Source organism: Rattus rattus, chromosome 2 (assembly GCF_011064425.1).
Source record: "Rattus rattus isolate New Zealand chromosome 2, Rrattus_CSIRO_v1, whole genome shotgun sequence".
Taxonomy (NCBI): Eukaryota; Metazoa; Chordata; class Mammalia; order Rodentia; family Muridae; genus Rattus; species Rattus rattus.
In genome coordinates this window covers 104,819,513-104,833,135 of record NC_046155.1, presented here as the reverse complement: position 1 = coordinate 104,833,135, position 13,623 = coordinate 104,819,513, and the positions used below count along the sequence as shown (strand labels likewise).

The 13,623-nt window shown below is 37.8% G+C and overlaps 1 protein-coding gene across 1 annotated transcript; it reads left to right on the top strand.

Annotated features, from left to right (window-relative positions):
• Positions 1-3,612: 3,612 nt before the first annotated feature.
• Positions 3,613-4,563, top strand: LOC116894149 (olfactory receptor 2AG1-like). Its single transcript, XM_032895868.1, has one exon. The coding sequence runs from the start codon at positions 3,613-3,615 to the stop codon at positions 4,561-4,563; it is 951 nt and encodes a 316-aa protein (XP_032751759.1).
• The last annotated feature ends 9,060 nt before the right edge of the window (positions 4,564-13,623 follow it).

Sequence of the window (13,623 nt, the reverse complement as noted above, 5' to 3'; positions counted from 1 at the left end):
AGATCTACTTCTGGTTCTAATAATCTTTCTATACTTTCTTCCATAATGATCCCAGAGCCTTGGAAGAAGGTAAGTGATTCCTTTAGAAATGACCACACTGTACTCCCTTACATTTTGTCCCTTGACCATTTTTAGTCTGTGTGTTGTCATCAACTACAAATAAAGCCTTCTCTGATGAGAAACTCTGGGTATAATGATAATTCACTGGAAGTTGGTTTAATACTCTGCTCATTTATAGTACAGTATAGTAAGTTTTACCCTAGGGATTGTGATCTATCTAGCCACGGGTTCTTGGCTATGATATTAGGAACAGAGACTGATTTTAACTTGTTATATGGGTTTTAAATCCAACTAGAAAATGTTTGGTTACTCTAAAGACATTGCTTATTTATTGCCTGAGTGGGCATGTCTTGCCAGAATGGTCATTATATCCTATAGGGGTCACATGTCAGTAGGATTGATGATTTAAACATGCTTTTGGAGAAAATTATATGGACATACTGAATCTACATAATTCCTATCATTACTCACTCCTTAGACATGCAGTTTCATTTTCTAAGCATTTCTAAGACATATCTCCATTGTCCTATTACTGTCAATGACAGGCTATTGTCATCTATATGTGTTTATATAGTGGATATTTTGTCTCTGAAAGCACTTAATTGATTTTCATTAATATTGACTTTCTATAACTCTAATATTGAATGGATTTCTTTCTATTTTCATGCTTAATAAAAAGAAAATGTAACCCTTTCTTTGGCCATCACTCATGGCACCAAGACATGAACCCATACAGAAATTGTGCTAGACTACTAGAAGACAATGCAAATATCCCATAACTGCAACTACCTAGAGAAGCCATGCTGAATTGAAGCAATATATGAAAAGCAGCATTCCACAAATATTGAGAAGAGAACATTAGGTTCAGGAATAGAAGGATGATCAAAAAGGAAACTTGTAGTTCTATACAGTCATATTTTTTTTCATTTGGAACTACATAAATACTTTGCAAAGTCTGGTGAGGTCGTGGTGTTCAAGGGTGTCCTTAATCTCATCAGATTGGAGGGAAAGGAAACTAGATCCTACATCCAAGGGGAAGAGAAACCTAGAGCCTCAGAGCTCATTTAGTGACAGAAGATTTCAGGAAAGGAAAGCCAGAAAGCACACCCAAGAGGACTCATTAATTTTTTCAGAGACAAACATTTTCAAGGAGGTCATTTGAGATAAGATATAAGTCCATCTAAAAATATCCATAGAATGATGAAGAGAGAGGTTCTTGGGAATAGAGAACAAGGCCCCAGGGATATTCAATAGCACTACACAGGGACCTTTGAGCTTTTGATTAACTTTCCTACTTTCCTAACCACGACTTTGATATTGACAGCAGAAACATGGTAACCTCAGTGTGATACACAAGAACAGTCTGAAGACTAATAGGAAGCTACAGCATCTGGCTCACTCCATGTAAGTTGTTTCAGTTGACTGTTTCTAATAATTCTGCTCAGGTGTGAGAACAGGAGAGACATTTTGTTGCTGCATTTGACACTAACCAAAATTTGTTAGCTTCTTGGCTGACGCCATGTTCATTTCCAGAGATGTTTGCAGATGAAAGGAGTTAATAACACATCCTTTACACCTGACAAGATGGGTTTATAATATACTGTACCAGTGTAGGAAAACTTAAATCCCAAACTTTTGAAGGAACCACATCTCTCCTCCATGTTTGTGATGAAATATCCTCAGTTGACAAACAATCCAATGTGAAGCCAGGATCCGGGCAGCTAGGATTCCTACCACCCAAGGTAAGGAATTTTATCTCCTTTAAAGACATCTGTGTAGCTTTTAAGTATTTTGAGTCAAGAAAGAGTCCAGAGCAGTAGTTAAGTTGTAAAACTGTCATTTCTCAGGCTTTCTAGTGCTTTAAATCCGTGACTTCGTCAGTCTATCTACTTTTGATTTTTGAACATGAAAAGAGTATCATTAGGACCAATTGATTCCATGTCATAGTCTAGACTTGAACAACACCTTCCTGGAAGGAACCTCAGCATAGACCTTTAGACCCTGTAGCTGTTCCTGGTTTCTGATAATACCTGTAAGATAGATGAATGCCCCCAAGTTTTACCTGATTTAATGAGATACTTGTTACACATACTCATATCTATTAATTCTCAAATAGTGATGGCACCAAGACAAGACAATGAAGACTTGAAATATTAATATAAATATGCCACGGTGATTCATTTTCACATTCTCTTTAACTTCATACTCTGAGTTGGCTTCATCTGTCCTATTCCATGCTGTACAGCAAGGCTCTTTTCAATCTTAGAAGCTTCTCCATACTAGTTCCTCCATGGTTTTTAATTCCATACTACGATATCAGCTTCCCAAAAAAGGAAGCTTTCCTATCCCTGTTCCCTTCTATCTAGTGTGAATGTCCTTTACTTAAGGGAGAAAGGTGAATATTAGGATCAATGACTGGACTAGGATGGAATTGTTTGGACAGATTTCAGCACAGGATACTTACTACTTTGTGGGATTTTACCATATGACCTAAGCATAAGCAGAACTGTTTTTATATGAAGTGCAGAAATATTTTATTTCTGTGCCTTTGCATACACTTTGCATACACTTATACACTTTGTATAATAATGTTTTTAAAAATGTTCAAATTGACCCTAAAGGTTTAACTGTAAACCCCCGATATTTTCTCAAACTTAATTTTCTATTTAGATGGCAAACATATTTTTAGGCTCATGGAAAATGTGAAGCTTTAAAATAGGTAATTATGGTGGACAATCTTGCATTCATCCAATAGATTAACTATAAAAAATGTGGACTTACAGAATATAGAAAATAATCTAGACAGTTCGGTGCATGCTTAAAATGCTAGCTCTGAGGAAGTTAAAGCAAAATTTTCTTGTGGCCAACTTGGACTGTATAGAAAGCACAGCACACACCTTTAATACCAGTGCTTGGGAGGCAGAGGCAGATGTCCACCTGTGGGTTTGAGACCAACCTGGTCTACAGAATGTGTTTCAGGACAGCCAGGATTACACACAAGAAAAAAGAAAAGAAAAGAAAGAATAATAAAAAACAAAAAGACCAAAAATTTGGACAAGCAATGAAAGTAATTTATTAAAGCCACACCACTATATCAATTGGGAATCTCATATTTAAAATATGTCATTTCATAGAGAAAACAGGAATGTTAAAACTACCAAATTTATACCAAAAATGATGGGATATTTTATTAATCGTAACAAAAAGATAAATAGAGGAATACTTCAGATTATTTCTTCACTTGATCTTAGCCAAAAGGCCGAGAAGCGATTCAGATTATTTCTTATATAATATTTTCATCAGGTTATAATCTATTTTAAAATTATTACTACAGTATATGATCTTCACTTAGACAAAACTTTCTTCAAGATATAATTTTCAATTCAAATTTTGGAAACCAAGAAGGAAAGCTATTCACTAATGGGAAAGATGTCATTTTTACTGGAGTCCTGTTGGGCATCCTAAGTGAACTATGATTTTACAAAAGCAGAATTCATATTACCAAAATAGTGTTGAAGCATTTTATTTTGGCTTTTAAAGAAATGATACAGAATGGAGTCATGGAACACCACATTGGGAAGTACCTTCATCTTGGTGGGAATTCTGGATGATAGTGGCTCTCCTGAACTGCTCTGTGCTGTAATCACAGCCCTGTACATGTTGGCTTTGGCCAGCAATGGGCTGCTGCTCCTGGTCATCAACATGGATGGACAGCTCCACATACCCATGTACCATCTGCTTGGGCAGCTGTCTCTCATAGACTTCTTTTTCACATCGATTATTACTCCCAAGGCTGTCATGGATTTTCTGCTCAAAGACAACACCATCTCATTAGAGGGTTGTGCCCTGCAGATGTTCCTGGCACTGACACTTGGTGGTGCAGAAGACCTCCTTCTGGCCTTCATGGCCTATGACAGATATGTGGCCATTTGTCATCCTCTGAACTATATGGTTTTCATGAGGCCAAACATCTGCTGGCTTGGAGTAGCCACATCATGGATCCTAGGATTCCTGAGTGCTCTAGGACATACCATCCACACAATGCAATATCCCTTCTGCAAATCCCGGAAGATCAGACATCTATTTTGTGAGATCCCTCCATTGCTGAAGCTGGCTTGTGCAGACACCTCAAAATATGAACTCATGGTTTATGTGACTGGTGTGGCCTTCCTAATTCCCCCACTTGCTACAATCCTGACTTCTTACATATTAATTCTTTTCACAGTGCTCAATAAGCCTTCAAATGAAGGAAGGAAGAAAGCCCTTGTCACCTGTTCTTCCCACTTAACAGTAGTTAGTCTGTACTATGGGGCTCTTACAGTTATGTACATCCTACCCAGTTCCTATCTTAGTCCCAAACAAGAGAACATCCTTTCTGTTTTCTACACTGTCGTGACCCCAGCTCTAAACCCTCTCATTTACAGTCTGCGGAATAAGGAAGTCACTGGGGCCTTGAGGAGGGTCTTGGGTAAGTGGTTTCTGCCTACACGGTCTACATTTTAGGGGATTCTATTGGGTATCTGCTAGACTTAATTCTTTCTCAATGTCAGCACATTTCTGTTATAAATGAAACTCTCCCAATGCCACAAAAAATGAAATTTTTTTTCTACAGAAGCAGAGAATATGTGTCCTCGATAAAAGTTTTTTAAATTTTCTCATCATTTGGCTTCTTAGAAGAAGATATTCACTATTTAAAAGTATACATTGTCTTTAAAAGTTGGTCTCTGTTTCCCAGTGTAGCTGTTTTTGAAGGTCTAAAGGATAGTCAAACAAGACTACTCTGGTCTTGTGTCCATACTGAACCTAAAAATCATAGAAAGTAATCTTAAGTGGGTTTCTCAGAGATCAAGAGGAGAGGAATTTTTTTAGGCCTGCACAAATTTTAAACCAACTATTCTTGGTAAAATATAAACCAACACAGATAGTTTTGTCTAAGGTCCAGTTAACATACCTCTACACCATGTTTTCTCTTCTGGAATCTCCTTGTACGTTCTCTCTTCCTCTCCCTGTAAGCATCAGCTTTTACGAGAAGCCTGAGAGATGACTTTTCTTGAATTTGTGTGTGTGTGTGTGTGTGTGTGTGTGTGTGTGTGTGTGTGTGTCTGAGAGAGAGAGAGAGAGAGAGAGAGAGAGAGATAATAAACCTTCCTCCCTTCTTTTTTTTTTTTTGAGCTGAGGACCAAACCCAGGGCCTTGTGCTTGCTAGGCAAGCGCTCTACCACTGAGCTAAATCCCCAACCCTTCCCTTTTTCTTTTATTCTGCCTCCTCTGCCTTCTCTTTCCTTATCCTCTTCCTTATACCCTGCAATCATTTTTATTTTTATTCTTGAAATGATTGTTAATGAAATAGTCAGTTTTAATTCTAACTTGTAAATAATATATTAAAGCAGACAAAATAAAACAGTGGTTTTCGTTTGTCCTAATCATTTTTCAAAATATCTTAACAACTGTAAATCACTCAAATGTTTGTTGTGTTACTTTAAACAATGTACAACCTGGCCATGTGTCAAAATAGTCAATGACACCCCAAGTACATGTTTGGGTTTTATGTCTTTTTTTAATTAGTGAAAATACTATTCAGGATTACCACTATAAAAATATAAATAAGAGCAAATGGTGGCATGGGGAAGGTCACATGCACACAGTTAGCAAGAGAATAAACAAATTATCTCCTTTGGAAATCTATCTAGAGGTTTCTCAAAAAGCTAAACTTAAATTACCATATGACCATTTCATATTCTCCTAGAACTATACTGAAAACAATCTATACCACTTATAGAGACACTTGCATGTCCATATTCATTTCTGTTCTGTTCATAACGGCTAGGAATGAAATCACAATAAAAATTTAGTCAGATAAAAAGAAACGAAATGAAATTATACATGTGAGTACATTGCTGCTGTTTCCAGACACACCTGAAGAGGGCATCAGATCTCATTACAGATCTCAGGACCTCTGGAAGAAGAGTCAGGGCTCTTAACCGCTGAGCCATCTCTCAAGGCTGAAAAGTAATATTGAGTGAGGTAACTCACATACTGAAGAACAGGTGTCCCGTGTTTCCTCTCATGTGTTCATCCTGACATTGAGTATTTATATTTGTATGTTTAAACTTACTTATCTGTAGAAGAAGCAAGGAACGTTTATGGAGTAGGTTATAATGGGGGTAGCTTTTAAAATATATGGGAGCAGGACATAGAAAATTTAAAAATAAAGGTGGGAATATTGGAGGTGGAATGAAAGTATATAACGTGGGGAAGTCATAGGAAAAGTGGCTGTTGATAAAAATAAAGCTGTATAGAAAAATGATATGAAAACCTACTATCTTGTATCTCAACTTAAAATAAATTTAAAATTTGTTTGAATTTCTTCATCTAAAGAGATGATCATGTAATTTTTTCATCGAGTTTGTTTATACAGTGAATTACAAAATGGATTTTCATATATTGAAGCAACCTGGCATTCCTGGGATGAAGCTTACTGACTTTGGTGAATGATGGATTTGATGTGTTCTTTGAATCAGTTTGCAAGAATTTTATTGAGTATCTTTGTATCAATATTCTTAAGTGAGATTGATCTGAAGTTCTCCCTTTTGGTAGAGTCCCTGTGTGGTTTATGTATCAGAGTAATTGTGGTTTCATAGAGTGAATTAGTATTACTTCTGTTTCTATTGTATGGTATAGTTTGATGAATATTGGTATCAAGTTTTCTTTGAAAGTCTGGTAGAATTCTGAATTAAATCCATCTGGCCCTGAACTTTTTACTTCAATTTCAACAAGGAAAATGGGACTTAATTGAACTTTGGTTTGTATTATCAGTCTAGAAAACCAACCATTTCATCTAAATTTATCAGTTTGGTTGAGTATATGCTTTTGTAGTAGGATCTGATGGGTTTTTTGTTTTGTTTTGTTTGCAAATTAGTAGAGGTAAGATAATGACCTTGGACCACAAAACCCCAATCAATAAAAAACATGGGATCTGAAATCTGACAGGATTTTTCACTAAGGTACCAGTCCTTTTTCTTTTTTTTTTAATTTTTTATTAGATATATTTCTTTACTTACATTTCAAATGTTATTCCCCTTTCCAGTTTCCTGTCCATAAGCCCCATTCCCTCCCCTCACCTTCCCACCTACGTGTATTCTCCCTATACATCCTCCATATTGTGCTCCCCGTGTGGCCCTGCACTGGGGGGTCCAGCCTTGGCAGGACCAACGGCTTCCCCTTCCCCTAATGCCCCAACAAGGCTATTCTCTGCTACATATGCAGTTAGAGCCCTGGGTCAGTCCATGTATAGTTTTTTGGTAGTGGTTTAGTACCTGGAAGCTCTGGGTGGTTGGCATTATTGTTTTTATGGGGTTGCAAGCTCCTATAACTCTTTCAATAATTCCTCTAATTCCTGCCGAGGGGGTCCTATCCTCAGTTCAGTGGTTTGCTGCTAGCATTGACCTCTATATTGGATATGCTCTGGATGTGTCTCTCAGGAGAGATCTATATCCAGTTCCTTTCAGCATGTATTTTCTAGCTTCATCAATCATATCTAGTTTTGGTGGCTGTAAATATTTGGGCCACATGTGGGTCAGGTTCTAAATGGCCATTCCTTGAGTCACTGCTCTAAACATTGCTTCCATATCCCATCCTATGGATATTCTTCCCCCCTTTTAAAAAGGTGTGGTAGCATCTGCATTTTGGTCATCCTTCTTCAGCTTCCTGTGGTCTGAGGATTGCATCTTGGGTAATTTGAGCTTTTTTGGCTAATATCCACTTATCAATGAGTGCATACCAAGTGTGTTTTTCTGTGATTGAGTAACCTCACTCAGGATGATATTTTCTAGTTCATTTCATTTGCCTATGAATTTCATAAAGTCATTGTTTTGATAGCTGAATAGTACTCTATTGTGTAGATGTACCACATATTTTGAATCCATTCCTTGGTTGAGGGACATCTGGGTTCTATCCAACTTCTGGCTATTATAAATAAGGCTGCTAATGAAGAGAGTGGAGCATGCTTCTTTAAAGTATGTCGGAGCATCTTTTGGATATGTGCCCAAGACAGGTATAGCTGGGTCTTCAGGTAGTAGAATGTCCAATTTCCTGAGGAACCTCTAGACTGATTTCCAGCATGGTTGTACCAGTTTGCAATCCCACCAACACTGGAGGAGTGTTCCTCTTTCTCCACATCCTCACCAACATCTGCTGTCACCTGAGTTTTTGATCTTAGCCATTCTGACTGGTGTGAGGTGGAATCTCAGGGTTGTTTTGACTTTCATTTCCCTAATGACTAAGGATGTTGAACATTTCTTTAGGTGCTTTTTGCCCATTCCATAATCCTCAGCTGAGAATATTTTGTTTAGCTCTGTACTCCATTTTTAATAGGATTATTTGGTTCCCTGAAGTCTAACTTCTTGAGTTCATTGTATATTTTGGATAATAGCCCTCTATCAGATGTAGGATTGGTAAAGATCATTTCCCAATCTGTTGGTTGCTGTTTTATCCTAACAACAGTGTCCTTTGCCTTACAGAAGATTTGCAGTTTTATGGAATCCCATTTGTTGATTCTTTTTTTTTTTTTTTTTTGGTTCTTTTTTTTTTTCGGAGCTGGGGACCGAACCCAGGGCCTTGCGCTTCCTAGGGTAAGCGCTCTACCACTGAGCTAAATCCCCAGCCCCGTTGATTCTTGATCTTACAGCATAAGCCATTGGTGCTTTGTTCAGGAAATTTTCCCTAGTGCCCATGTGCTCCAGACTCTTTCCCACTTTTTATCCTATTAATTTGAGTGTATCTGGTTTGATGTGGAGGTCCTTGATCCACTTAGACTTAAGCTTTGTACAGAGAGATAAGAATGGATCGATCTGCATTCTTCTACATGCTGACCTCCAGTTGAACGAACACCATTTGTTGAAAATGCTATCTTTCTTCCATTGGATGGTTTTAGCTCTGTTACCAAATATCAAGTGGCTATAGGTGTGTGGGTTCACTTCTGGATATTCAATTCTGTTCCACTGATCTATCTGCCAGTCTCTGTACCAATACCATAGAGTTTTTATGACTATTGCTCTGTTATACTGCTTAAAGTCAGGGATGGTTATTCCCCCAGAAGTTTTTTTATTGCTGAGTTTTCACTAACCTAGGTTTATTGTTATTCCAAATGAATTTGCAAATTGCTCTTTCTATCTCTCTAAAGAATTGAGTAGGGGCCTGAGACACCACTGGAACCTGAAGGGACCAACCGGATAAACAGTTCTCTGCACCCAAATCCCATGGGAGGGAGAGCTAAACCTTCAGAGAGGCAGACATGCCTGGGAAGCCAGAAGAGACTACATTCTGCCCACATTTCTGACTCCAGAGGAAAACACCAAATGCCATCTGGGAACCTGGTGCACGAGGGCTGCCAGAAAGAGCGGCACAGGTCCTCCTGGTTGCTGCCCTCATGGAGAGCTCAAAAGCAACACCCCACAAGCAAACATGAGCCACAGGATCACAGGTAAGAACAACTTTTCTGCTCTAAGCGACCTGCCTGGTGAACGCAGGACACAGGCCCACAGGAATAGCAGAAGACCTGTAGATAGGAAAAACAACACGCCCGAAAGCAGAACACTCAGTTCCCATAAGGGGCTGAAAGTAAACAGGAAAACAGATCTACAGCACTCCTGACACACAGGCTTATAGGACAGTCTAGCCACTGTCAGAAATAGCAGAACAAAGTAACACCAGAGATAATCTGATGGCTAGAGGCAAGCACAGGAACCCAAGCAACAGAAACCAAGACTACACGGCATCATCGGAGCCCAATTCTCCCACCAAAGCAAACACTGAATATCCAAACACACCAGAAAAACAAGATGTAGATTCAAAATCATATATCATCACGATGCTTGAGGACTTCAAGAAAGACATGAGGAACTCCCTTAGAGAAACGCAGGAAAACATAAATAAACAAGTAGAAGCCTATAGAGAGGAATCACAAAAATCCCGGAAAGAATTACAGGAAAACACAATCAAACAGTTGAAGGAATTAAAAATGGAAATAGAAGCAATCAAGAAAGAACACAGAGAAACAACCCTGGATATAGAAAACCAAAGTAAGAGACAAGGAGCCATAGATACAAGCATCACCAACAGAGTACAAGAGATAGAAGAGAGAATTTCAGGAGCAGAAGATTCTATAGAAATCATTGACACAACTGTAAAAGATAATGTAAAGCAGAAAAAGCTACTGGCCCAAAATATACAGGATATCCAGGACTCAATGAGAAGATCAAACCTAAGGGTAATAGGTATAGAAGAGAGTGAAGACTCCCAGCTCAAAGGACCAGTAAATAATTTCAACAAAATCATAGAAGAAAACTTCCTTAACCTAAAGAAAGAGATACCCATAAGCATACAAGAAGCCTGCAGAACTCCAAATAGATTGGACCAGAAAAGAAACTCCTCTTGTCACATAAGACTCAAAACACCAAATGCACAAAATAAGGAAAGAATATTAAAAGCAATAAGGGAAAAAGGTTAAGTAACATGTAAAGGCAGACCTATCAGAATCACACCAGACTTTTCACCAGAGACTATGAAGGCCAGAAGATCCTGGACTGATGTCATACAGACCCTAAGAGAACACAAATGCCAGCCCAGGCTACTGTATCCTGCAAAACTCTCAATTAACATAGATGAAGAAACCAAGATATTCCATGAGAAAATCAAATTTACACAATATCTTTCTACAAATCCAGCACTACAAAGGATAATAAATGGTAAAGCCCAACATAAGGAGGCAAGCTACACCTTAGAAGAAGCAAGAAACTAATCGTCTTGGCAACAAAACAAAGAGAAGAAAAGCACACAAACATAACCTCACATCCAAATATGAATATAACAGGAAGCAATAATCACTATTCCTTAATATCTCTCAACATCAATGGTCTCAACTCTCCAATAAAAGGCATAGATTAACACACTGGATACGCAATGAGGATCCTGCATTCTGCTGCCTACAGGAAACACACCTCAGAGACAAAGACAGACACTACCTCAGAGTGAAAGGCTGGAAAACAACTTTCCAATCAATTGGTCAGAAGAAGCAAGCTGGAGTAGCAATTCTAATATCGAATAAAATCAATTTTCAACTAAAAGTCATCAAAAAAGATAAGGAAAGACACTTCATATTCATCAAAGGGAAAATCCACCAAGATGAACTCTCAATCCTAAATTTCTACGCTCCAAATATAAGGGCACCTACATACGTAAAAGAAACCTTACTAAAGCTGAAAGCACATATTGCACCTCACAAAATAATAGTAGGAGATTTCAACAACCCACTATCATCAATGGACAGGTCATGGAAACAGAAATTAAACAGAGACATAGACAGATTAAAATAAGTCATGAACCAAATGGACTTAACAAATATTTATACAACATTCTATTCTAATGCAAAATGATATACATTCTTGTCAGCTCCTCATGGAACTTTCTCCAAAATTGACCATATAATTGGTCAAAAAACAGGCCCCAACAGGTACAGAAAGATAGAAATAATCTCATGCGTGCTATCAGACAACCACGGCCTAAAGCTGGTCTTCAATAACAATAAGGGAAGAATGCCCTCATGTACGTGGAAGTTGAACAATGCTCAACTGAACAATAACCTGGTCAAGGAAGAAATAAAGAAAGAAATTAAAGACTTCTTAGAATTTAACAAAAATGAAGTTTCAACCTACCCAAACTTATGGGACGCATAGAAAGCTGTACTAAGAGGAAAACTCATACCTCTGAGTTCCTGCAGAAAGAAGCAGGAGAGAGCATATATCAGCAACTTGACAGCACACCTAAAAGCTCTAGAACAAAAAGAAGCAAATACACCCAGGAGGAGGAGAAGGCAGGAAATAATCAAACTCAGAGCTGATATCAGCTAAGTAGAAATAAAAAGGACCATACAAAGAACCAAGAGAACCAAAAGTTGGCTCTTTGAGAAAATCAACAAGATAGATAAACCCTTAGCCAGACAAACGAAAGGACAAAGAGAGTATGTCCAAATTAACAAAATCAGAAATGAAAAGGGAGACATAACTACAGAATCAGAGTAAATTCAAAAATCATCAGATCCTACTACAAAAGCCTATATTCAACAAATCTTGAAAATCTGCAGGAAATGGACAATTTCCTAGACAGATACCAGGTACCGAAGTTGAATCAGGAACAGATAAACCAGTTAAACAACCCCATAACTCCTAATGAAATAGAAGCAGTCATTAAAGGTCACCCGAACAAAAAGAGCCCAGGTACAGACGGTTCAGTGCAGAATTCTATCAGACCTTGATAGAATACCTCATACCAATACTATCCAAACTATTCCACAAAATTGAAACAGATGGAGCACTACCGAATTCCTTCTATGAAGCCACAATTACTCTTATACCTAAACCACACAAAGACCCAACAAAGAAAGAGAACTTCAGAACAATTTCCCTTATGAATATCGACAAAAAATACTCAATAAAATTCTGGCAAACCGAACCAAGAGCACATCAAAACAATCATCCACCATGATCACGTAGACTTCATCCCAGGCATGCAGGGATGGTTTAATATATGGAAAACCATCAATGTGATCCATTATGTAAACAAACTGAAAGAACAAAATCACATGATCATTTCATTAGATGCTGAGAAAGCATTTGCCAAAATTCAACAATCCTTCATGAAAAAAATCCTGGAAAGAATAGGAATTCAAGGCCCGTACCTTAACATAGTAAAAGCCATATACAGCAAACCAGTTGCTAACATTAAATTAAATGGAGAGAAATTCGAAGCAAATCCCACTAAAATGAGGGACTAGACAAGGCTTCCCACTCTCTCCCTACTTATTCAATATAATTCTTGAAATTCTAGCCAGAGCAGACAACAAAAGGAGATCAAGGGGATACATATTGGAAAAGAAGAAGTCAAAATATCACTATTTGCAGATGATATGATAGTATATTTAAGTGATCCCAAAAGTTCCACCAGAGAACTACTAAAGCTGATAAACAACTTCAGCAAACTGGCTGGGTATAAAATTAACTCAAATAAACCAGTAGCCTTCGACTTTAACCAAGCAATTAAAAGATCTATACAATAAGAAATTCAAGACTCTGAAGAAAGAAATTGAAGAAGACTTCAGAAGATGGAAAGATCTCCCATGCTCATGGTTTGGCAGGATTAATATAGTAAAAATGGCCATTTTACCAAAAGCAATCTACAGATTCAATGCAATTCCCATCAAAATACCAATCCAATTCTTCAAAGAGTTAGACAGAACAATTTGCAAATTCATCTGGAATAACAAAAAACCCAGGATAGCTAAAACTATCCTCAACAACAAAAGGACTTCAGGGGGAATCACTATCCCTGACCTCAAGCAGTATTACAGAGCAATAGTGATAAAAACTGCATGGTATTTGTACAGAGACAGACAGATAGAACAATGGAATAGAACTGAAGACCAAGAAATGAACCCACACACCTATGGTCACTTGATTTTTGACAAAGGAGACAAAACCATCCAATGGAAAAAAAGATAGCATTTTCAGC

Coding starts and splice junctions, on each gene's coding strand:
- LOC116894149 (XM_032895868.1), top strand. CDS start 3,613: ATGGAGTCATGGAACACCACATTGGGAAGTACCTTCATCTTGGTGGGA.